The sequence below is a fragment of the Talpa occidentalis genome, unplaced genomic scaffold (genome assembly GCF_014898055.3).
Source record: "Talpa occidentalis isolate TD23 unplaced genomic scaffold, MPIMG_talOcc4v2.1 talOcc4.3, whole genome shotgun sequence".
In the NCBI taxonomy this organism is placed as follows: Eukaryota; Metazoa; Chordata; class Mammalia; order Eulipotyphla; family Talpidae; genus Talpa; species Talpa occidentalis.
The window spans coordinates 104,171,853-104,195,929 of record NW_023603184.1 but is presented as its reverse complement, the minus strand read 5'-3'; the positions used below and the strand labels follow the sequence as shown (position 1 = coordinate 104,195,929).

The 24,077-nt window shown below is 33.1% G+C and overlaps 1 protein-coding gene across 1 annotated transcript in view; it reads left to right on the top strand.

The window, feature by feature from the left end:
* Positions 1-24,077, top strand: part of OLA1 (Obg like ATPase 1) — a 147,081-nt gene that overhangs the window by 97,485 nt on the left and 25,519 nt on the right. The window contains exons 6-7 of the mRNA XM_037523562.2: positions 6,261-6,341; positions 6,637-6,734. Coding sequence (XP_037379459.1) covers positions 6,261-6,341; positions 6,637-6,734 — 179 coding nt within the window. The remainder of the gene's footprint in view (positions 1-6,260; positions 6,342-6,636; positions 6,735-24,077) is intronic.

The following is a 24,077-nucleotide window of genomic DNA, read 5'->3' as shown; positions in this document are numbered from 1 at the left end:
AAGAAAAAAGTCTTTCTTAAACTCATCAACTCTCTTGACATTTCATACATTTTTTCTGATCTCATTCTGTTTTCTCCTTACAACTTCAGGTTCCTGTTTTATAGATGTTCTATTTGTTTGTTTTACATAATGCCAGGTATGCCAAATAATTCGTGATTATTTTTTTTCCTTTATAACTCTCCCTATTCAGTTGCCTTTTTATTAAAATGAAATTTGTGGGGTTTTCCCCTTTTGTCTTTCTTGAACATGGTGAAATCCATTCAAACTTATTTACAGGCCTCATAGGAACAATTGCCTTCTTAAATAATGGTCAGATCTCCTATTGCGAACTGTACCTCAAGAATGAATGAACTATTCCAGTTGTCATTCTTTAGCTATCTATTTCATGTCCTTCAGTGAGTCATATAACAGAAAACCCACAACCGCCAACATATATGCTGTTCTTTCTAGAATTAATCTATTAATTCTTGGAGGATAACCCCTACTTACACACATACACACACACATACACATTCACCCCACTATATAAAGCATTGCTACCAGTTGTTTTAGTTTTCTCATTTGTTGCCTGATTCTTTTCTGGGAGTTTCAGTCACTGATGTATATAGAAAGATGGTAGTCAAGCAATCAGTACTCTGGCCTCCATAAACAGCAACATTCATCTAGTAGAGTAACAATGTTTAATATTGTTGATGATTCAGGGATATCCTAAATTTCAAATTAGAATATACTATAAGAAAAACTTTCCTTGATTTGGGATATTCAGTGAGGATACACTGCATTGGAATTGAGGAAGCTTTATCAGTAGACTTCTAGCCAGATTATTTTGAGCTCAAGGTCTTGCCCCCATTCTTTGTGTCTAAGTGCATTTTTGGCTGCATTGTTGGTATGTGTTAAAGTACCCAACCCAGCATGGGTCAGCTTTTCTGCATGTTAGCATCAGGTATTATGGTGAGATTGGCTAAAGGGAAATATCAGGCTTGGAAGCTATAATTATTACAAAATAAGAGTGAGTCACCTTGATAAACTGCCAAGTCTATCCATTTAGCCATCAAATTTTAGGATTACAGATAGTGGTCAGAGAAGAGATGAATTCCTTCCTTTCCTTTCACCTAGTGAATATATTTTCCTTTTATAAAGATATTTATTGGTTAAAAATAAATGATGCAGCATTAAAAGAAGGTATAATGGAAAAGTCCAACCATCTGGAGATATTTCTATTGCTAACAATTTGGTATGGTATTTATCCAGTTTCATTATTTAAGAGCATTTATTTATGTGTTACATATAGGTGAAAACCACAAATGGAATCATATTGTGACTCTGCCACTAGTTTTCCCTGTTATATGAACGGCACATATTAACAACTCTCCAGTTAATGGATTTTAAGTTGTTTATAATCTATACCTCTGTCCTTATGCTAGTATCACACTGTTTTAATTAGTATAGCTTTGTGGTTTATTTTAGTATATAGTAAGTCAAGTCACATATGGTATGAACATGTTTAGTCTGTCTAAACTTTTGTTTTTACTCTCAAGCAAGCCATTTTTTTTAGATTTATTTATTTATTTATGCATACAAGAACTGGGGTACAGGCCAGAGTATCCAGAGGTGTGGTGGGTGAGAGGATTCACCAGTCACAGAGTGAGGAGCAGAACAGGTGGACCAACTTAAATACACTGCTGAAGGGAGAAGCGGGCGAGATAGGAGAGGTGTGCTGCGCCATGTGGGTCTCCTCCCTGGCCGGGGATCGAACTTGTGCTGCAGTGGCTGTGGATAATTTCATAGGTTGTGTCTTAACCCTTTGGGCCACCAGGGTGGCCCCTCAAGCAAGCGATTCTTTAAGAATAGTAATTGCTATTCAATTTGTAATGTTTTCCAACATCCTTATTAATATTTTAAGTGGGATTTTGTTAGATAAACATTGTTGTTGGAATTTTTATCAGCACAATGTTGATTAATAGAAATGAACTTCAAGTGCATGATCTGGCTGAATAAAGTTTTAAGTCAGTGTCTCTGGATCCCTGGTCTGAAAGTCTATGGCTGTTGTTGGGGGAATTTGAATATTGCCACACAATCACTCACAACTGTGGTTCTTGGATTTTGGGACTATGAATTCCTTTAAAGAAGCATTTATAAAGTATGTGCCATCATCCCTCAAAGACACATAAATATGCAACTTCAGGGTGTTAGGGAGCCCTTGAAATTCATTTATGGGTCATAGATTAATAAATCTTGCTATGAGAGCTAAAGAATACCAAAATAGATAAGTCTAGTAAGTAGTCTAGGAAAGTCTCATAAATAGCTGGGTTACGTTATAGTGTGGAAAGAGAAATATTTTTGTGATGCATGGATTGAAAATCAGATATTATTCCAAATAATATTGAGTTTCCTTGATGACCTTGGAATGAAAATGTGAACTTTGAATAACAATCATAGGAATGCCTAGGCTAAACAAGGAGCAATTAGAAAGGCAGTAAGAAAGAAGAGGCCTTCCTGGTGGCGCAAGGGGTTAAGACACAGCACTATGAAGCAATTCACAGCCACTGGAGCATGAGTTCCATCCCCGCCAGGGAGGTGAAGACCCACATGGTGCAGCAGACCTCTCCTGACTTGCCCACTGCTCCCCTCAGCAGTGTATTTCAGTCATTCTGCCTGTTCTGTTCCCCTCTTTGTCTCTGGTGAATCCTCTCACATAAAACCACACTCCCCCACCCCCGCCCCGAACCTCTGGCCTGTGCCCCAGTTCTTGTATGCATAAATAAATAAATCTTAAAAAAGAGAAAAACAAATAAACCAGGATGGACAGAACATAAATTTTCAAGTTACTTAGATATGAATTTGAATCTTCACTCTGCCACTCACTAGCTGTGAGAATTTAAGCAAGGCATATATCCTTCCTGAGCCCAAATATATTATAAATGCTATTAACAATAACAGTCATACATAAGTAAACAGACTATTTCTAAAGTTAAATGTAAAGTTATCAGTAAGAAGAGTCAAAATGAAGACAGAGGTATCAAAGTTTGAATTGTTTCTTTGAATTGTTTCTTTGCAGTTAAAAGGTAATTGTTTACAGAAACTAGTTTTTGATAATGTTAAAACTAGACTCCTGAATTGAGGTTTCACTGAGAAAATTAGCATTACTGGTAACCTTTAGAAATTTGAAGAAACGGGATAATGAATAATTATTCAAATTGGAAAATAGGTATATATGCATTACAGGAGTACCCAAGAGAATATATTGCCATTTTATATATCACTGGCATTTAATATTTCAACAGTAATAATGGCAAAAATTCACATTTATTGAGAATTTACTCTTTGCCAAGAGCTATGCTAAACACCATATATGCATTATCTTTTTTCATCTTCACAGTTACCCCAGGGGATAGATAGAATCATCATTTCATTTTATCAATGAAGTAAAGGTTGAATTAGTATACTCACATCATTGCAATATAACTAAAGTTTAGAAGACCAGGAATTTTTGTATAATCTTCATCATGTACAGAGTTTATTCTGCAAATAAGGAGTTTGTTAAAGTTATCAGAAACAGCTCTTTTCCTACATACCAATGAAATGCATCTTAAAGTAACTTCTGCTGCACCAAGCATTAAAGTGTTATTTGTTTTTATTGTATTCTGGTTTATTTAAAGTAGGTTAAGTATGCATTAAGTTGTTTTTCAGTTGACCAGATGCCACTTTTTATTATCATTATGTGTTTATATGTTAAGAAAAAATTTCAGTCCATTAAGTATTATATGCAAGTTAGTCCACATGTTTCTTTCTTCTGACAAGAAGTTTTTCAGATAAGGAACATACATTTTTTTTTCCTAAAATAAAAATTTTACTTTATGTAAGAAAAATAGTGTATTGCAGTGATAGCATATAATGGTCATTTATATATGAAAATCTTACCTGTGAACAATCTATTTTTCATTTGTCTTAAGTAAGGTTGGCATCTTTCAGTAATCTGCCTTTTCTTGGCTGTTCAATCTTTCATGGGGATAATCAAGAGGGTACAAAATAAAATGTTTTAAAATATTTTTACTTTCAATTATTCAAAAATTTGATATAATTTACAGATTTTTCTTAAAAGATTTGAATGTGGCTTTAATGAATATATTGTTTGAGAATTTTATAGTTAATTCTCTTTTGAGTGCTTCTAATTTGTAATGTAATTTGCTGTGTATGAAGGAGATGTAAAAAAGCTTTCATGATAAGATTTCTATGTTCTAAAGTGACAGTCTAGTTAATTTAATTTAAAATGAAAGAGATTTGCTGAAATTCCTTCACTAGAGATCAGCATTTATTAAGGCCCTTTGGTTTTGTAGGAAAAGAAACTATTTTACACTTTTTATATAATTACATTTTAATTTCCTTATTTTTGGTTTGGCTTCTTTTTATCTGTTTTCTTCAATTGAAAAAACTAATGGGACCAAATATAAGATGGTACCACTGTTTTCTTCTTCTTTTGTATAATCTTGTTGCCTGTCTCTACATAAGCTGTTCTGGCCACTCATCATAGTAACCAGCTGGGCCATTTCACCTGCTGGAACCATTAAAGAGGACTCTCTCCCCCTAGATTAATCCCCTCCGACATTAGTTTTTTGCACTGACAACTGGAGCAGGCATTCAGTATTTGCAGGTGGCCAGTGTGACGCACATAATTGCCTACAATTTTAGGCAATGAATAAAAATGGTCTACATTACTTGTCAAAGGTTGTATATGCAGTGCCAAGTGAGATCTATGGGAAGCCTTTTAGGGTTTAAAGAACAGTTAATAGCAAGGCTGCACAGGGCTTTTTTAATCATAATGCATTTGTAATATAGCACTTTGATCTTCTCCTTGTAGGAAATGGTGTTACATTAGCCACTTTTAAACATTTATGAGTGAAATTCAGTTCTAGAAGAGTAAAAGTGATTATTCTTAAGCAGAACATGTTAGATTTCATTAAAAGTTTTCTACTTGCCCCATCCTTGTTAAAATCTGTGGGAAGTCCTTTTCCTGGAGGGTTTCAAATCAGGATCTAAGGATATAGGGCTTTTTCCTTATTTTTCCTCTTGGTAACAGCAAGATTTGGAAGGAAGATATACTAAATACTGAGATAATTTATACAATTGAATATTTATAGAATAACTGATTTATGGTAAAGAAAAATACACCGATAAACATCTAAGGAATTGTTAGTAATTGTGTATTATAAAGTTTTAGAAATACATATCTAAAACATATCCATAAATTATCCCCTCCCCCCAAAAAAAACCCCAAAAACAAAAAAAAGAGATGACTCACAAATGTACTTCTTCTGGAAGAGCTAAGTTTGACCTTTCAGACCTAAGAGTCTTTTATTAACACCTGCCTGTAAGGAGAACCTTGCCACACACAGCTTTTAGATTCAGAACCACAAAACTGATGAGGAAAGGCTTGAAGGGTTCAGTTTGTGTCACTTGCTGTTTGCCGTTTCCATTTCACAGATGATTAATCTTTCTGTGAAGAAAGGCCAGAGAAACAAAGCACATTGGGCTCTTCCTGCAGTTACTCCTTCTGAATGCACACTAGCTTGCTAACTAAAAGGCCTTTAGATTTCCAGCTGAGAGAGATGTTCTGAAAGTGAATGCAGCTGGTTGGAGGTCACCAGTGCAGGGCTCTTGCCATTGTGTAATGGAGGCTTTGGCAGGTTGGGGAGGGGGGGGTGTTGGTGGGGAGAGAGGCGTATTGGAGTGAGGATGGGAGAAGTGGGCAGGGAGAAGGTGTTGGCAAAAAATTAATTCAGAATAAAAAGGGTTTTGGTCATTTGATTTAATATTTTGGAGGATAGGTCATCAATAATAGGTTCAGCTTCATGTATTTTATTTTTCTTTTTAAGGAAAAAGTGCCTCTAGTATCCCTCCCCTCCCCCTTTCCTAATAGCATTTTTATCTTGTAAGTAGCATCACCAGGGATTGTTGAAACATTAAATGTTGTAGTTTTTGGTGTATTTGAATTATCTTGAAATTTCTAAGACCATTGCAAGTGTTGATAGTATTCCACCTTTTATATATTAAAATTTAATGTCATAGCAATGTTTCATTGGTACTTGGTTTTCTAATGAGATAATTGAAAATCTCTGTGACTTAGTTCTCATTTCATTAAAACTTTGACTTTATTTTAAAATTATTTTTATTTTGAGAATTTGAAAACTTTTAATTTTAATATTTAATATCTAAATGCTCAGTATTCATCTTGTATTTACTTTTTCCTCACTCTTATTTAGGACATAATGTGCAAAGTCAAATCCTGGGTTATTGATCAAAAGAAACCTGTTCGCTTCTATCATGACTGGAATGACAAAGAGGTAAGTTACAAATATGCCATCTATTATTGCTTTTGCCTTTGTTTATTAAGAGAACAAATTTAGAGTTATCTTCATTTTACACTTACCACTATCTAATTAAACTTTATTTCTTTTAATAATTGCTTATTCCCAGGCTTATTTTTACTTTTCCCTGCTCCTGATATTTCATAACAACTAATCTTTGAAAGCAAGAATTATGAAAATGACTGCTTTGTTTAAAAAAGTTTACTTTCAAATTATTCTGTTTTATACAATACTCAACTTTTAAAAAAGAATTCTTTATCTCCCACTTTAGATTGAAGTGTTAAATAAACACTTATTTCTGACTTCAAAACCAATGGTCTACTTGGTTAATCTCTCTGAAAAAGACTACATTAGAAAGAAAAACAAATGGTAAGTTTTTCCTCTCCAGATATACACAGACATAGCTATACACATACAATACAAACATACATATATACATACGTTTTTACTGTACTTTTGATTATAATTATATCTCTCCTCATTATTAAAAAGTTTAAAATGTCTAAGAAAGCTTTTCCCTGTATTTAAATTCCAAGAAGAGTCTCCTGATTGATTTACACTGAAATAACATAAGAAAAAACCCAAATAAAATTAATAGTGAATTATGCATATTTACCTATCAAATTTAAATTTTATAGGCATTTTTTTTGCAAAATGAGAATAAATACAGCTGGAGCAATAAAACTTAAAACTAGGAATTTCTAGCTTTGTTGATATTACATATATGTAACTTTAAAATATCCACTTGGGAGTATAGCTAGACCTTGGTGCATGTGGTGTGATAAAGAGGTATGAGCCTATATTTCTGAATCACATACAGTATTGTAAACTATTTTTACCTCAATTTAAACAAAAGGGCATAAAAAAATTCAGATTGGACATTTTAATTTTTTTTTTTTTTAAATTAAACTGGAGGAGGAGGGCAGGGGAGTTTGGGATAAGACCAGGCATCTTTTTGAAATACTTTTAAAGTGTACAAGGTGAAAGCTATGTGTCCATGTATTATTAATTGTCATTTTTTGACATTAATCAAAGTATACAAGATTTCTTTTAAAAGTTTCATATGTTCATATATATGTATTGGCATGTAGACATTTGGCATATTATTCACCTTGATTTGCCTCACTGGACCCTCAGTATTTTATAGTATTAAGTCATACAAACAAATCATAACTATCCAAAGTGAAATATCTGAATTCTCCTAAAATATAGTCGGTTTCTCCCTGTACTTCATTAAGTACTTAGATGCACATGGTTTCAATTTTCCATTAAAACTTCTCATTTCCATATGATATCAAAGAGTGAGAAGCTTTAAACTGAAAAATAAACATTCATAGACTGGAAGCCAAAACAATAATTAATGTCAGATGGTTAACTCCAATAAATCATTAGAATAAATTCTGTGAAATTACTGCAACTAAAAATGCCCGTTGATATTACTATAAGACATTTTGTGTTCTCATAGGAAGCTGAATTTCACTTCTTTTTTGTTAATATTCTAGAAAGCATAAAGTTAACATGAAAATTTAGTTCTGACTGTAAGTGTCCTTCAGTAGATAATTAGCTTTAAAATAATCAGTTCTGTCTTGTTTCAGATTCTTATAAATTTTATGATTAATGTGCTAAAAATTGTTACCTTTGGGAAGGAATTTTAAAATGTATTACATGGTCTGAGTTAATAAATCTACTCATTGTAGTATGAATGGTAAGGTTTCCTGAGGCTCTGTGAAACAATACAGACATCAAAGTTTACATGAAAAGGGATGAGTCAGTTTCCTTGCCCAAAGGGGCTTCTCACACCTGTATATGGATGATTACAGGTAGAACTCCCTGACTCTAATTGTATAGTAAATACCATTTCCCAGACCCTAATGGTAGACAGTCTGCTTGGGAGACGCCAGTCTGTGATTTAGCTGTCGCCAGACACCCCATGTTTTTTGTGAGACCAGTTGTGATGATGATATGGTTATAGTGAATTGAAAGTAAACTCTGGTCTAAATAGCAAATTTTAATGTATAAAAAATGTAGAGTTATGATCCCATTTATAAAACCAAATTTTAGATTTTATGTATAACTAATGGTCTGGTTTGTGTGGGTGCTTGAGGGGGAGGGGGCATCAGATCTTGTGTAAGTTAGTGTAATTGTAGCTGAAAGATCAAAGACTGGGTAACTGAGTGATGTTCCAGAAGAGAATTTACCACATAGCCATTTTCTGTACAGTTTCTGCCGCCTGCTGTTCCTATTTTCCCTCAAGCTAGCCATTGACTACCCCCTGTGCATCCCTGCTCGTAAAAAATGATTGAGGAAGTATTTGTCATGTATTTATGACTGGGAAACATTGTGTGATAGGGAATGGCATCTACTGGAGCTGGAAAGATTGCCATTTTCCTTTCATTCAGCCACTCTGCTACAGCTTTAAATCCTCTGTTTATGCAACATAGCCTTTATATTAAAGTGAAGAATAAATTTCTGTTATGAAGAATATGAACACTAGGTTTTCATCATTTGTAACACTACAAGCACATGTGAATGGTTAAAATACATTTTAACTACTAAAGTCTTTTAAATTTTGTTGGCATCTTGTTTTCTTGGTAATGTTTATATCTAAGTTCCATTTGCCTTGGTTGCGCCTTTAGCAAAAGAAAAAGGTCTGTTTAAAGGCTGATATGTAATGCTACTGTAGCAAATAATGACTGATGCAGAAAGAATAATAAATGTTGTCATGAGTCTTTTAGACTAGAAAACTATTTTAAATGGTTGGAAAAGAGGAGGAAGGGTTTGTGATATGTGATTTTGCTTGTAAGACGATGACTAAAACTGTGCTTTCATGGGTCACCATTTCAGAAGTATGAACATTTTAATTACTAGTTAAAGTTCACTTTAAACTTAAATGGTAACATTTTATTTTTCAATCCTAGAAAAGAAGGAAGCATTTTGAAAGATAAGTATTTTATTGAGTTAGATATATTGACCTTTGTAAAAACTGGAATGGCTCCAAGCACCTACTCACTGGATTTTTAAAGTGTTGAATTAGTCATTTCATTGATTAAGACCTAGCCCCTGAAGAGAAGCTGACATGGCAGCCTGGTTAGTTACATTTGTGTTATGATCAGATGACAGTAATCAAGATGTCAGGAGAATCCACAGAAATCTTTTTGTATTATTACAAATTGCCATTCTTTGAGTTAAACTATACAGAAGTTGTTTTGGGTAGGTGCCAATGATTTTTGAAAACTTGAGGATTTCATTTTTTAAACATGGTCAGTTATAAGATTATACTATATGCAGTGTTAATTTTCATTTGAGATTGGCTTCTGAGTCATGGTGTCAAGAAGAAAAAGGACATTAGAACTGTCAAACCAGTGCTTAATTAAGGGTTTAAATTTCAGTCTAAGCATCTTTGCTGTTCTGTTAATAGTATATGCCATCCAATTATCAAATAAGTAGGACAAACTAGTTTAGATAGCTAGCTTGTCTAATGGTGTCCAATTATGTTTCATTTTGGTGTTCTTTTGCCCCATCTTAAAACCATTGACAAAGAATATTTTATTATTTTATTTTATTGCTCATTTTATCACATTCATATTCAGCTGGAAAATATAATATTTTAAAAATTCAGACTTTGTAGGCTGTGTGTGTGTGTGTGTGTATGTGTGTGTGTAATGTATATTTGCATATGCCTGGGTGGGCTTGTGGTCACTAAACATTTTTTTTTTTTTGGCTAACATTATATAATAAGTCAATTAATCTGAGTGATGAAATTGATTCAAGATAGGTTGGCAAATATTTGCTAAGTCTTTTAAGCTGTGTATAATGAAGGGCAGTAGGTCAAGTAGCTCTGAATTTTAAATAGAAAAAGATTTTATTCTTCTTATGCCTTGATTCAGCCACAACCCCCCATCTTTGTGTTTTTGTTAGTTTTCCACATAATTCATACACAGCTATAGTAAATAGCAACTGCAATAAACATGGGGGTACAAGTTTCCTTTGAACTAGTGTTTTTGAATGTTTTGGGTAATGCCCAGGAGTGGAATTGCTGGGTTGAATGGCAGGTTTAGTTTTAATGTTTTGAAATGCACAGCTTTCCACCAGCTTTGAAGGAGCATTCCCTTTTCTCCACATCCTCACCAGCACTTGTTGTTTCTGATCTTTTAAATATGGGCCATTCTATATTTTATATTTTAGCAATATAAATAAAAGGGGAAATGTGTTCATTTTTGACATAAAATTTTATGTCTGTGCTTATCTATAAATATAAAATGATTTGTATAACTGTTGTAATAAATAACAATTTCTGATAAGATCTTTCATTGAAGCTAAAAATTTACACAGACATACTACATTGGAAAAATCACATTGCTATGCATTGATTTACTTGAAACAAATAAAATGAGAATGACAAAATGAAGCAAATAAAATGAGGAAGTTTTTCAAGTAGATTTGAATCAGGTTTGATTTACATTAAGTTTTTAGGAACATTCACCTGTGTAAGATTTTTTAAATGTTTTACTCTATTATCTACTAGTCTGGCAAAGTTAAAACCTTGAAATATCTATGCAATGTTTCTTTGAGGGTATAATTTCTATTTTTCATTTAGTTTTGGAGAGATATTGTGTCAGCTTCATTTTGAAGTAGCTAACATTATGAAGGCTATGAGAATATCTTACTTATTCTGAGTGTGCTCCTACCTACTTGAAATCACAACATAACAATAATAAATTTATTTTAACGTACGAGGAGTATTTTAACTGAATTAAATTTTACAAGCTATAATTTGTCATGCTTTTCATAAATTAAATACTTTTTTAGTAGTAGTTCCATTATGAGGGATAGTGCTTATTTGCTCCTTTGACAGCTATGAAAGGGTGATGGGGCAGGTCAAAGTATTTTTGAAGTCTAAACATTGGTTGTCTTTTTTTAGATAATGGAATTGGTTAAATCAGTGAACTCCTATATAAAATATTAACTTTACTGACATTAAAAATGAATCTAAAAAGAAAATATTTTCTTGGGCCTCCCTGGTGGTGCAGGAGGTTAAACACTGCACTATGCAGCAATCCACAGCCTCTGCAACATGAGTTCGATCCCCGGCTGGCCAGAGAGCAACCCACATGGCACAGCAGACCTCTTCTGACTCGCCTGCTGCTCCCCTCAGCAGTGTATTTCAGTCGATCTGCCTGTACTGTTCCCTACTCTGTCTCTGGTGAATCCTCTCAACAACCCCCCCCCCCCATCTCTGGCCTGTGCCCAGCTCTTGTATGCATAAATAACTGAAAATCTTTAAAAATATATTTTTTTTTTCTTAAGATTCCCTTCTCCATTTTACGGTTTATTTTGGCTACTTTATAATTTTCGGTTATTTGTGTTTTAATTTATATTATAATAAAATGTTGAAACAGTATATATGCACTATGAATTAGGATTTTAAATAATTTCAGGTGAATGGAATTTGTGGAATCAATTATTTACTTTCTCTGATCAGAATCTTGAGAGTTAAAAGGGATATACTAAAAAGGAAAACAATCCCTTTTATTGAAAGAGATGGGAAGCTGCAAGAAGTAGGAGGGAAAAGACATTTGCTCATTCAGGGGTCTTTTTACTTGAAATCTTCTTTTGTGTTTGAATATATATGTACATATAGTAATATTTCCAAATTTATTTCTCATTGTTATTAAATTGTTTTTGGTTACTCTTTCAGCAGTTTCATAGTCTTATAAAGAGGTATTAGTGCCCTAAAGCACTTAGTCATAATAAAACCAGATCATACTTACTCCATATTTTGACAAAAATAATTATAGAAAAAAAGCACATCTTTTTATGTGAACATAGTGCTACTGACCCACCATATTATGCATAATAAGGGTTTCCCCTATCCTATTTGTTTATTTGCCCAATACTATAATTTCATTTTGCAGGGTCACAGAATTTCAGAAAATGATACTTTGGGGAAAGTCAATTGTTGCATTCATTAGCACCATATGTTTACTTACTCATATATAAGTGATGTAATTTATCAGATATGTCAGAACTTTCATCTTTTTTAAGGCAGCTAAAGAACCTCACCCCATATACCTGGGAAGGTTTACCATTTTTTTCCTAGCTTTGAGACACTAAAGCTCTATCAACCAAAAACATATTCTCTAGGATTTTCTCATGAAATTAAAGCATACATTTCCTATATATGTATACACCCATATGTAACCTAGGAAATGAAAGGCAGTTTGGTTTATAGCTCTATAGTGTTCTTCAAATGACAAATGATTTATGTATGCAAAGAATTTTCCTGCCTCTCTCCCCCAGGCAAGGACTATTAATATTATTAAAAATCTGTGCCCCAGAGGTTAAGTCTCAGGGCTATTAATGCTGCAGCCTGAGTTTGATCCCCAGCCAAGGAGCTAACTCACAGATGGCTCAGCAGCCCTCTCCTGTCTTGCCCGCTGCCCCTCTTAGCAGTGTGTTTCAGTAGATCTGCCTGCTCTGCTCCCCACTCTGTCTCTGGTGAATCCTCTCACCCTTTGCATCTGTGGCCTACACCCCAGTTCTTCTAGGCATTAATAAATAAATAAATCTTTTAAAAATTTTGTCTGTGCCCCCGAGATTTTAGGAACTCTAAGTCAGATTTTGGTTCTAGAATTATGAGTTGAGATTAATTGTATTCATAAAATGGGTGTTTTGACCAATAGTTGGTGGAGGTAGAAAATTTTGAAGCCCAAAAATCTTAGAATTGTTAGGAGTAGGAGATAGAGGAAAGGGCTTTGTGAAAGTTTAGAATGGAATCTTCATGAAATATGCAGGATCTGAATAACAGTTTTTCCTGGAAGAGAAAAGAAGGGGTGTCATATTGGGCAATTTCAGTATTTTGCCTCATATCCCCTGCTTCTGCAAGAGAGGAGAGGAGTTAGAAATATTTTCCCTGTTCTTCTATGCTTTCTCCTGTGTTCCCCACTCTCAAGATCAGCCTTTGGATTGGATGATGTAATTCAGCAACATGAGTTAAATATTCTTTTGAAGGCTAAACCAAAGTGCTGGGTACCATTAATAATGTTGGTCTGGTAAAGAAAATGAATTCTAAGAAAATGTAAACATACAATCTTTTTGCAAATTAGAAAAAATTTATGTTATCAGCAATTTTTGTGTATTAATAATTCTACTTTTGAAATACTAGTTTACTAGCCCTTATTTGCTGCTAATTAGTTAGTACTTTGACCTCAGGCTAATTACTTAGCTTTTCATATAGTAGATGATAGTTTACCACAATGTTGACATAAAAAGGGGACTTCTTTAGTCTTCTAGATGCATCTTCTGGCAACATCTCTCTGGTTTTTCTTTCCATTATATGAATAAACGAATAAAATATATCATATGTAAATCCATGCATTGAAGTAGTTGTCTTCCAAAACAAAAATAAAGAACTGAAAACCATTTCTAAGTTGCAGGAGCAGTGAGATTCCCATGATATAACTACCATCTTCCATATGACCCCACCCCCATATTTCTCAGATGGGGCCTGTGACTTCATCTTTGTTACATTGTGGATTTTATTGTCACTCCTTGACTTCCATTAGAATAACTCATTATTACAATAGCATAATTTTTACATAGGTGTTTATGATTTATAGAATTTTTTTTAGAACATTTCCATTGTAATCTTCTGTATCTCAGTTTTTCGATTTTGAGAGAGAGAGAATGTATGTGTGTTTTGGAGGTGAGGCAGTGGAGGATAGTAAAGAATTGAAGGAGATCAGCTCTAAGGTTCCATTCTATTATTAGAATTTTATGATTTTAAAAGATTGGAGCATAGCAAATTCACAGAAAAAAGAGGCCCATGCAAATATCTAGTATCTTCTCAGACCTTATATTGTCACGGTAGATTTTTTTTCTCACTGTGGAAATTTCTGTCTGTGGAAATACAGAAGAGTATTCCTTTGAATGCAAATACCTGATTTATGAACAACTTTTCTGCATTGGGTTGGAGATCAACTCTACTCTTTTCCCCTACTCTAATTTCCTTTCCCATATTTCTACCCTTTGAAAATAAGTCTTTTCTGCATCTCAACATGTTACCATATTACCTCAGAACAACTATTACTCTGGCTCGAAAGAGAATAAAGTAAATAAAACTTATTTGTAGAATTAGCATATGTATTTTTGAGACTAATAAATAACTAAGACTTTTGTGTTTGTCTATTTTAAATCAACCTACAATGCATTTTCCCATCAAGAGCATTAGATTATGAGACATCTTCAAAGCCTGCTTAATTAACAATGTAGTAGAAATGGTGCTACTTGGGTGAGACATACTTTGGTATCTGTAGTCATTTTTATCACTAATTTTTAAATTCTGCTTAAATATATCTTCTAAAATAACAGACTTACAAACTTTGAGTATACCCCTGCTTGTAAATTTGGGCCTGCACATTGGTATCCAGTCAATCTTTTTTTTTTTTTTTTAAAGATTTATTTATTTATACAAGCACTGGGTAGTCAGAAGCGCGGGAGGGTGAGAGAATTCACTAGAGCCAGAGCGTAGAGCAGAACAGGCAGACTGATGAAATACACTGCTGAGGGGAGCAGCAGGTGGCAGGAGAGATCTGTGCGCCATGTGGGACCCTCGCCGGGAGCCGGGGATCGAACCGGCGCTGCAGAGGCTGCTGGCAGCTTCGCAACCCAGCGCTCAACTGCTGTGCCACCCGGGAGGCCCCAGTCAATCTTTTTAATGCTTTATCAAGAAGAGAAATTAACTTATAAAAACTGTCATTATAAATATAATTTCAAATTGATGTTCCTTTTTGAAGACTGGGTGCTTGAGAGGCTACTTTTTCCTTTCTAAGCAAAAAATCCTTTCAGTGTGTCATATACTTTTATAGATTGGTGAACAGAAAAGGTATTTGCCTCCCATGAGGCTTATAGTCTCATGTGATAATAGGCAACCAACAAATATTTAATATGACAGGATATGACTGGAATGAGGAGTAAAAATAAAGTAGGCTCAGGGGGTGGCGCTATTTTAATTAAGATGATCAGGGAAGGACTTTATGAAGTAAGGGAGTATACTGTAAGAAAATGAAGAATGCTTAGAAATATATAACATACCATAATTTGAATGATTTAGCTATGTGGTGGGCACACTTTTGAGCTTAGAAATCGATGCGATACTAAAAGAAGTATAACTGAATCTCATATGAAAATTTTATGACTATCTATGAATATATTATTGTGCTCATTTTATGTATGGGGAAAGATTGCTGAATATGCCCAGGTTCTTGTAGCCGGCAAATAATATAAATAGATTCATTTGACTTGAATACTTGTGCTGTTCCACACATTACAATACAAGGTATATTTCTTCAGAAATGTTTGAAAATATTGCTTTAATTAACTAATATTCTGCTGCATATTTTATCTCAACAGCATTTCCAAATTATTTGGAAATAGCACCCACCAACTTATTTGGGGGTCTAGTTAATAAAAGGAAATGATTTTCAATATGCAGCTATGCTTTTCTGAAGATAATAGGCTTTAGCTTCTGCTATTTTTGCCTTCTTTGCCTTGTAATTTTATTAATTATATAAAATTGTTGAGGCAACAACAGGATATTTTAGCACCCACTTTGGCGTCCATTTTTAAACATATGCCATATATAAAAATTGGGGGGGGGGGGCATAAAATACAGAGGCTGTTAACTGAAACCAAACAGAAAATTGCACCTAGTTGCCCAGTGTAAAACAGTGCTACAGAATAAACTCCAGAAAACATAGCTATAACCCAAAGTCAGTTTTTCTGAGTTTGCCTTTTTTTCTTCTAGCTTGCCATACAGTTTGTTAAGAATAATTCTTCATTCCTGGGGTGAGGGAGTTGATATGTAAATAAACAGAAAAATGAGATAATATCATTAAATACAACAGCAGATAATTCATATGCTTTAAGTGGTTGTGGTGTTGTATTCCCCGTAGTAGTTGTTGTAGTAATTGGCATCAGTCAACACTTCCTGAACACTTAACTATATGCCACTTATATTTAAGACATCCAACAACATTATGAAGAGGCTACCATTATTATTTGAAGGAAGACAAAACAAGTGTACAGAGATTGAGGAACTTAGTCATAGTTACATGGCCAGTCAGTGGGGCCAAGATTCAAACCTAAACACTTTCTCTCCAGAGCTCATGTTCTTTACTAGTGTGCTATAGTATGACTCAGCATTGGGGGCACTGGTGATGCTGGAAACTTAGACAAGGCCTGAAAAATATGTCATATACTGGCCATATTTCCTGTCCCTATATATTTCATTTAGATAAATTTTTATGATTGTTAAAAGAGTTTTACACTGAAATTTTTGAAACTAAAAATTCACTGTCAGTTAGAGAATGCTAACTGAAGGAAATATGAAAATTATATCTTCAACTATATACTTTTATGAACTTATCTCTAAAAACTTTTCTTAACATGTGCCAATTTAATAGCCTTTTGTGGGGACAACAGTTAAAGTAGTTTATATAGTTTTACATAGAAAATACATATTATCAGTCTCTTTTAAAAATATGCTTTTTTCACATCACTTTGTTGTTTCATTTGTATGTTTGTTTTTAACCATATGGTGATTTGTTCTCTTTCCTTGCATTTCCAGTAACTTGGATTTGTTTTTGAGACCTTGTACCTGTGTGTGCATCTCTCTTTTACTGGCTGAAATTATGTTTACAAACATAATTTGTATAGTATTTCGTTTAAATACTGTAATAGTGGAAAGCAATATTAAAGAACATTATATATACACATGTATATGTATATGTATGTACACATACATCCAAATCTTGGGCTAAATAATGAGTACCATTTGTTGAGCATCTGTTGTATGCTGGATTTGGCCGTTAGGGGTGGGATGGTATTTGCCTATGTTCTCTCATTTGGTTTAATCCTCATAACAACCCTGACAGGCAAATAACTATGCATCTTTATTGAAGAGAACCTAAGGCTCACAGAGATAAGGTTAAGAAACATAGTTAAACATTTTACAGACATTTTAAACTTGAACTCATGAGAGAAAGTATAAAGCATTATATTGTATTTATAACATGCTTTTGATACAACAAAAAGTGCACAAAGAGTTCTCAGTGTTAGTCATATCCTAGTGAAAATTACACAGAAACCCTTGCCTGCTGGAGAGCAAACATAAATGCAGGTTTTATATATGTAGGAGTCAAGATAGTTTGGTTTGTTTCCTTTTAGCCCAAGTTTCTTCACCTGTCAAATAGAATAATAATTTTCTCATAGAATAATGATAAATAAAATATTTTGCCTATATTAAATAAAGTAATTCTGTGGTAGAAATCTATTTGTTTTGAAACAATTCTCATAACTCAATGAAAAAAGCATATAGATGATAGATCTATAGCTAATTAGTGTCTGGCAGTTGTAATTATGCAATAAATTTTCTTAACTAACTTGAATCTTGCTTATATAAAATACTGCAATTATGTTTGCTCTTTAGCAGGTATGGGTTTCTGTATAATTTTCACTAGGATACAGTCAGCAGACAACTCTTTTTTGTACTTTCTGTTACATGATAAACACACTATAAATACAATAAAATGTTTTATACTTTCATGAGCTCAGCTTAAAAGAACTCTTTAAAATGTTTATTTCACCTATTATGTCTCAAGAAATAAAAGAGTAATTTCCCATTTCTTCTGTTTTTCCTAAATGTGCAATTTTTGCTTTTTATCTTATTATAATATTCTGTCTTCTGAAATTTATAAGAATAAGGTTACTTGCATTTTCCCTTTTTTATCACTGTCTTTTTGTTTCCTCTTACTTTACCCCCACCAAGAAAAAAAAAATGGGATCCAGTTATAAATTTGTTTAGAGCTATGCCATAAGCTGTATCTTTTGAGAAATTTTACTTTCTTTTGAATGCTTGAGACTTTTAAATTAAACAGCACTTAGAAAATCTTGCTGTTTCTCTTCCATCAATCAAGAAAATTCCTGTATCTTTCAAACCCTATCTAAATGGATTTTCCTAGTCATATATGCTTACTTTTAAAGTCAGCAACTATGTTTAACACAGTATGTAATTAAGAAAGTCAGTAGTTTACAACACAGTTCTTAGATGTAGGCTGGAAAAGAAGAATCTGTAATAATGTTTTTATTATTATTTGAAAGTGTTTTTTTCTGAGTCTTATTTTGATATTGTATAGAGAATATTGCATGGAATATTGCCCCCCGTTGTAAAACATTAATTCAGGTCAAATCTAATATAAAGACAGAAGAGAAAAAAAGTTAAAAAAAGACTAGGAGAGAGAATGTAGTTTTATATCATCCATGTGTTTCTTATATTTGTAGGTAAACAGTTATCTAGAGCTCTTGAAATTGGTACTTCTTAAAAGATTTTCAAATGTTACTACAATACATTGTTAAGGCCACGTCTAGTTAAAGTTTTCTGGTTAAGTATGATCAAGTAATTATGTTTCTATAATTACACCTTTTTCGATTAAATGTGTGGTGCAACATTATTTTTAGTTTATTATTAAATGAACTGTATGTTTTAATGTGACATGATGTTATTTATATATATTTTGGATACATGGTTTTATTGTATTTTATTTTTTTTTTTTTTTTTGTGGGACCCTTGCCGGTGGCCGGGGATCAAACTGGCGCTGCAGAGGCTGCGGGCAGCCTCGCAACCCAGCGCTCAACCGCTGCGCCACCAGGGGAGGCCCTTGGATGCATGGTTTTAAAACCACCAAATGAAATTAGGAAATTCTGTCAGCTTCACAACCTTGAAAAACTGAAATAAAAGAAAGCAATGCTTGTTAAGCTTTGTTAGCCATGCAGGGGAAGATATGTAAGTACAACTTAGCTAATAATAACTTTCTTACTATGAATCACTTACAGAATTTTTTTTCCCTATGAAATTTAAAAATTACACATTTGTTGTTTTTTAATTATTTCAGTGCCCTACTGACATCAAGGGACCAAGGGCTATTGACTGTTTTATTAGTAGTTTCTGACAAATAGAAATTATTTGATATATGCTTAGCCATTCCTGACAGAAGATATAAAGTTTTGACAAACATGTATAACACAGCAAGTGTCCAATTCTAAAGAGCAAAATAAATGCAAACCACCATTATGGTGAACACAAACAGCCTGAAAGCAAGTTATCAGTAAGCAAATAATTGTTGAACTGTTATGAATGGAATAGGATGTTGAAATAGGGCATGATTGGCTGATGTTACATATGTCCTTGATTACCTTCCTTGTGCTTTTATCCTAATAAGTGACATTCTTTGTATTCCCTTGGATGGCTAGACAGTCTGACACCGAAGAAGAATAAATATTGCATGTGGTACACATTAAGCTGTCATCCAAGACAGCATTTATAAAAAGTAACTGGAGAAATTCATAAGAAATTCTGCGCTGCTACAGTTTCCTGGCTGCAGTCATAATTGTCAAAGTTCTTGACACATTTGGGTCTTCAGAAATGATTTAGGTTTACAGTGGCTTGGTGTATGAATAATTATTAAGAATTTGTGTTCTCATATTCTTTTAGGATGTTAATGTTAGTTACCAAATGTTATATTTTATGATAATTTTTATTTTTAGAAATGTCTCTACATTTGTAATGGTGACATAGCTTCCATCTTCTCATCTTTCATAAAAGGATTCATGTATTTGAAAGGAAGAACAGGAGATTTTAAATGCTTAGTTTATCTTTAATCTGTTAGAAAATATTGCTTGTTTGTATTTAGTGCTAGCAAACAACTTTCAATAAACATTTTTTATTTTCATCTGTAGCAACAATGGAAAATCTTCAAATGATCTAAATGAATACCAATTTAAAACTATTTCCAAAAATGTATAAATCACTTCTTGATGTTTTATTTTAAAGTATTGTATGCTTTTATTCACATGCTTTTGTAATTTTAATTCAGTTCTTTGAGGCAGGGCAGTGTTTTATTTGTTCCAGTCATTTATTATCTCCTAAAATTTCCTTTTGGAGGAAGATGGGTAGGTAGTTTCAAAAGACATAATATTGTGCTAAAATAAGCATACCTAAAAAAGAGGTAAATTATGTATGTAGTTAGCAAGCATTTTTAAAGCTCCTCTGCTTACAGGAAACCAAAACACTTTTTTTGGACATCTTATCTGTGTGGTATGCTCCTTAATATCTAAAGAATGCCCTCCCCCCCAAAATTTTCTTTTTTATATTTCTGTAACCTGACACAATTATTCTAAGCTATTTGTAATTAAGTAATTAGTAATTCCCATTCTATAATCAAGAATATAACATCCTCTATCAACTGATTACTAGAAAAAGGTGATTAGGTATCAGAATGATTTAGGATCTAACACAAATATGAAAATAAAATAGTGTTGTTTTAAATTATAAGCCCTGTTTCGGGGGGATCAAGAGGTCAATTAGGGTTTTTGTGACAATTGTATTTCGTTAGGTTTTAAATATTATTAGTTTGGGGAAATGTTTTTAGGATACTCTCTTTACTTTGAAACCTAAACTATCCATTTGGATTGAAAAAACTTTTCTCCAGGTATAACACTGCTCGAATGTTACCTATAGCTTTTAACTCTCTAGGCCACTACAGAGCACAAAATATTTGCCCAACTGGTAAATTGAACTGTAAGTCCCACTGCGGGAAATTGCTTTGCTGTGCTCCAAACAGCAGTTATCTTAGTAATTGTACCTGAATTCTTTGTGGCTAATAGAGCGTAGACGTCCATTTTACAAGCAGAAAATTATTTCTCTTAAATACTTTTAATTATAAATCCCCCAGCAAAATGTGAATCAGTAGGCTATAGTGAGACATTAAACTGCATAATTTTTAATTGTTAGTGCAGAAAAGTAAAATTCTTTTTTTCCTTTTAGTGTAAAACTGTACATATCCGACATTTCACATTCTAAACTGGAGCTCCCAACAAGGAGCTTATCAGAGCAAATTGTCTAGTCCATCCCCTTCCTCACTCAAAACCTAATGACCCTTTATCATCATGGTTTAGATTGCTGGACACAGATGTGAGAAAATACAAGTAATCTACAGGTAACTACAGTAGCTGCACTGATGTTCTCAGAGAACTGACTGCTGGGAAGATAAAGAGCTTCCCACAGAGTCTGTGACTTTCTGGCAGCAAAGCACATCATGAGCTCATACATGAAGTTTTATTTGCTGAAGATTCACAATAAGATGCATTAGAACATTCAGCAGGGACTCTTTTTAGATGAGCACAGAAATCCTGGAGGGTTATTAGTTGATGCACCAGTGCATAGCATCACACTAAAATTTTTTTTGAAAGTTCAACAATATTTATTCTTTTCTAGGAACATCAAAGATTATGGCTACAATACAGCATAAATATTGAACTTCCTGGTATTTATATATTCTGCTACAGATCCTAATCTCTTTCTCTTCACAAAAGGCTGAGCTTGTTGCTGAAAATAATTTGAATTTGGTTGTGATTTTTCAATATGGAAGTGGAACAGCAATTTCTCAAACTTTAGTATTAAATTGTATTTCAAAGGACTTGTTTAGGGCCAGGTGCTCTGCTTTTGTTTGCTGCTTAGATTGTGATCAGTGAGGTAAATTCATTTATCTATTTGCATGCAACTGAGTAATTTGCCATGAAAAGGATGATCCTTTTATTTGGATAAAGGTACTGCACCTGTAGCTTAAGTTTTATAATTGTCAGTTTGACTGTTATTTACAATGATCATAGTTTCATACAGCTTTAGAAAACTACAATGAAAAAAAAATTTAATCTTTTTTATGTATGAAATGTTTTGTTTTTGATCATTGAATTTGGTTTAAGTTTACTAGATTGGGGTGAATCAATATAAATCAGACTGCCTGAACTTCAGGTGTGTGTTTCTTTTCAAAAATCATTTGCTTGTCATATTTTTCTAAAAGGTAATTAATTTTGTTTCTGTAAAAACTATAACTACTGAATTAGAAATAGTAATATTACCTTCACATGTCAAGATGAATTATAGTTCTCAAGTTGTTTTTAGAAATTACCATCTTAGTAGCTGAAAGATAAAGATGATTTTCAGCAACCAGTATTGGCTAAGCAGGTGCTGGCCAACAAAGAGTAGTTAGATATTTGACTCATTTTTATACAGTTTGTATTGGTTGTATACCTAGCTTAGCTGTTATTCTTTTTGAAAAATATTGAAATACATAGTCTGAGTCTTTTTGACTAGGTTCCTTTTCATTTTTGCCTTAAGATATTATAATGTACTTTTAAAAACAATTCTTTGCAAGTGGAACACAAAAACTATATCAAGTATGTCTGAGATCTTAAGATCTCACTTAATCTGAAACATTAAGTATCTAAAATACTGTGTCTAGTTTAGAATGACCAATAAGCAAAGTAAATTTCTTATTAGAAAACAGAAAAGAAGAATTATAAGTACTGCTAATCATCAGAATTCCTTTCTGATAGCAATTCCTGTCACTCTGGAAATTTTTATCAGTGAAGACTTTTAGTTTATGCTGATATATTTGAAATATTCATAGCTGCATGGCATAAATTAATCTAAAAAATAGAACACTGAAGAATTGTTTCAGGCAGTATTATGCATTAATTCTGCTTTTAGTTTGCTATGAGATCTAAAGAAAAAACTATATTTGTTTCCATTTAGCAGCAAATAAGAAACACAGAACTCAAAATTCTACAAAGCACATTTCTTACTCTCTTCATGTTTAAAAGGAAAGAAACCAGAGGAGCATGTGCAGTGTAAGATTGTTTTGCATTTTTGCTTTTACATCACCAGATTAAGTATAATGAAACCCATCTGCAAATTGTAGGAACTACTTTATTGGTTTTTGTCAAGGACTGTAGTATGATTTTTTACCCGTTCTTTTTCTTTTACAGTTTAAAAAAAAAATTTCAGCAAGATATACAGAAAATTAAAAACCTTGTCTGTTATAAAGTTTTGTTTGAGCTTTTTAAACTGAGTGATTAGCAGAAATAATGACCCTGTCAGCCTTAATCACATTAAAATGTGGTTAACATCATTTAATTTTTTCCACTTAATATGCAAAAATTTCCAGTAGATTTGCAGTGAAGGCCATTGAAATTCCATTAGAACAAGAATAAAAATTTCAGGCATCATTTATTCAGAGAGGGAATAAAGGTCTCGATTGAGAACTGCTGAATCTTTCTGTTAGAGACACTATGAATCATTACATTGAATGTACCTTACATTTCGATAGACCTGTGTCTGACTTTTCAAGTGGTTGAAAATCATGTTTTATCATTTTTCATCAGAATAAGTAAACTAGAATTGCATACTTTCATAAATATCTAAGAAACTACTGAACATTTCCTTTTGTGCTCCTTCAGCCAGCTTAAATTCTAAGTAGAAAGTTGTTAGTTGTACCTGAAAGCAAGGTAATGAAAGAATTATTTCAACAAGGAACAAATCTATAGCCAATACACAAAATAGACATGGTGTTTTTTTAATGGCCATGTTGGTATATACCAAGTAGAAAAATTAGAATTTAGATCCAAATAACACTTTCCCAAAGTTCATAGCTTATCATTTGTCAAGCTTCATCTGGTAGGTTATGCTGCATTAGCTATGTATGAATTACAACTGAAAAACATTCCATGGTTTCTGGTATTGTTTACACTTTTATGATCATTTTAATTTTTATTTGTTGTGATGTATTCATCAAGTAAAATAGGAAAAGCTTAATT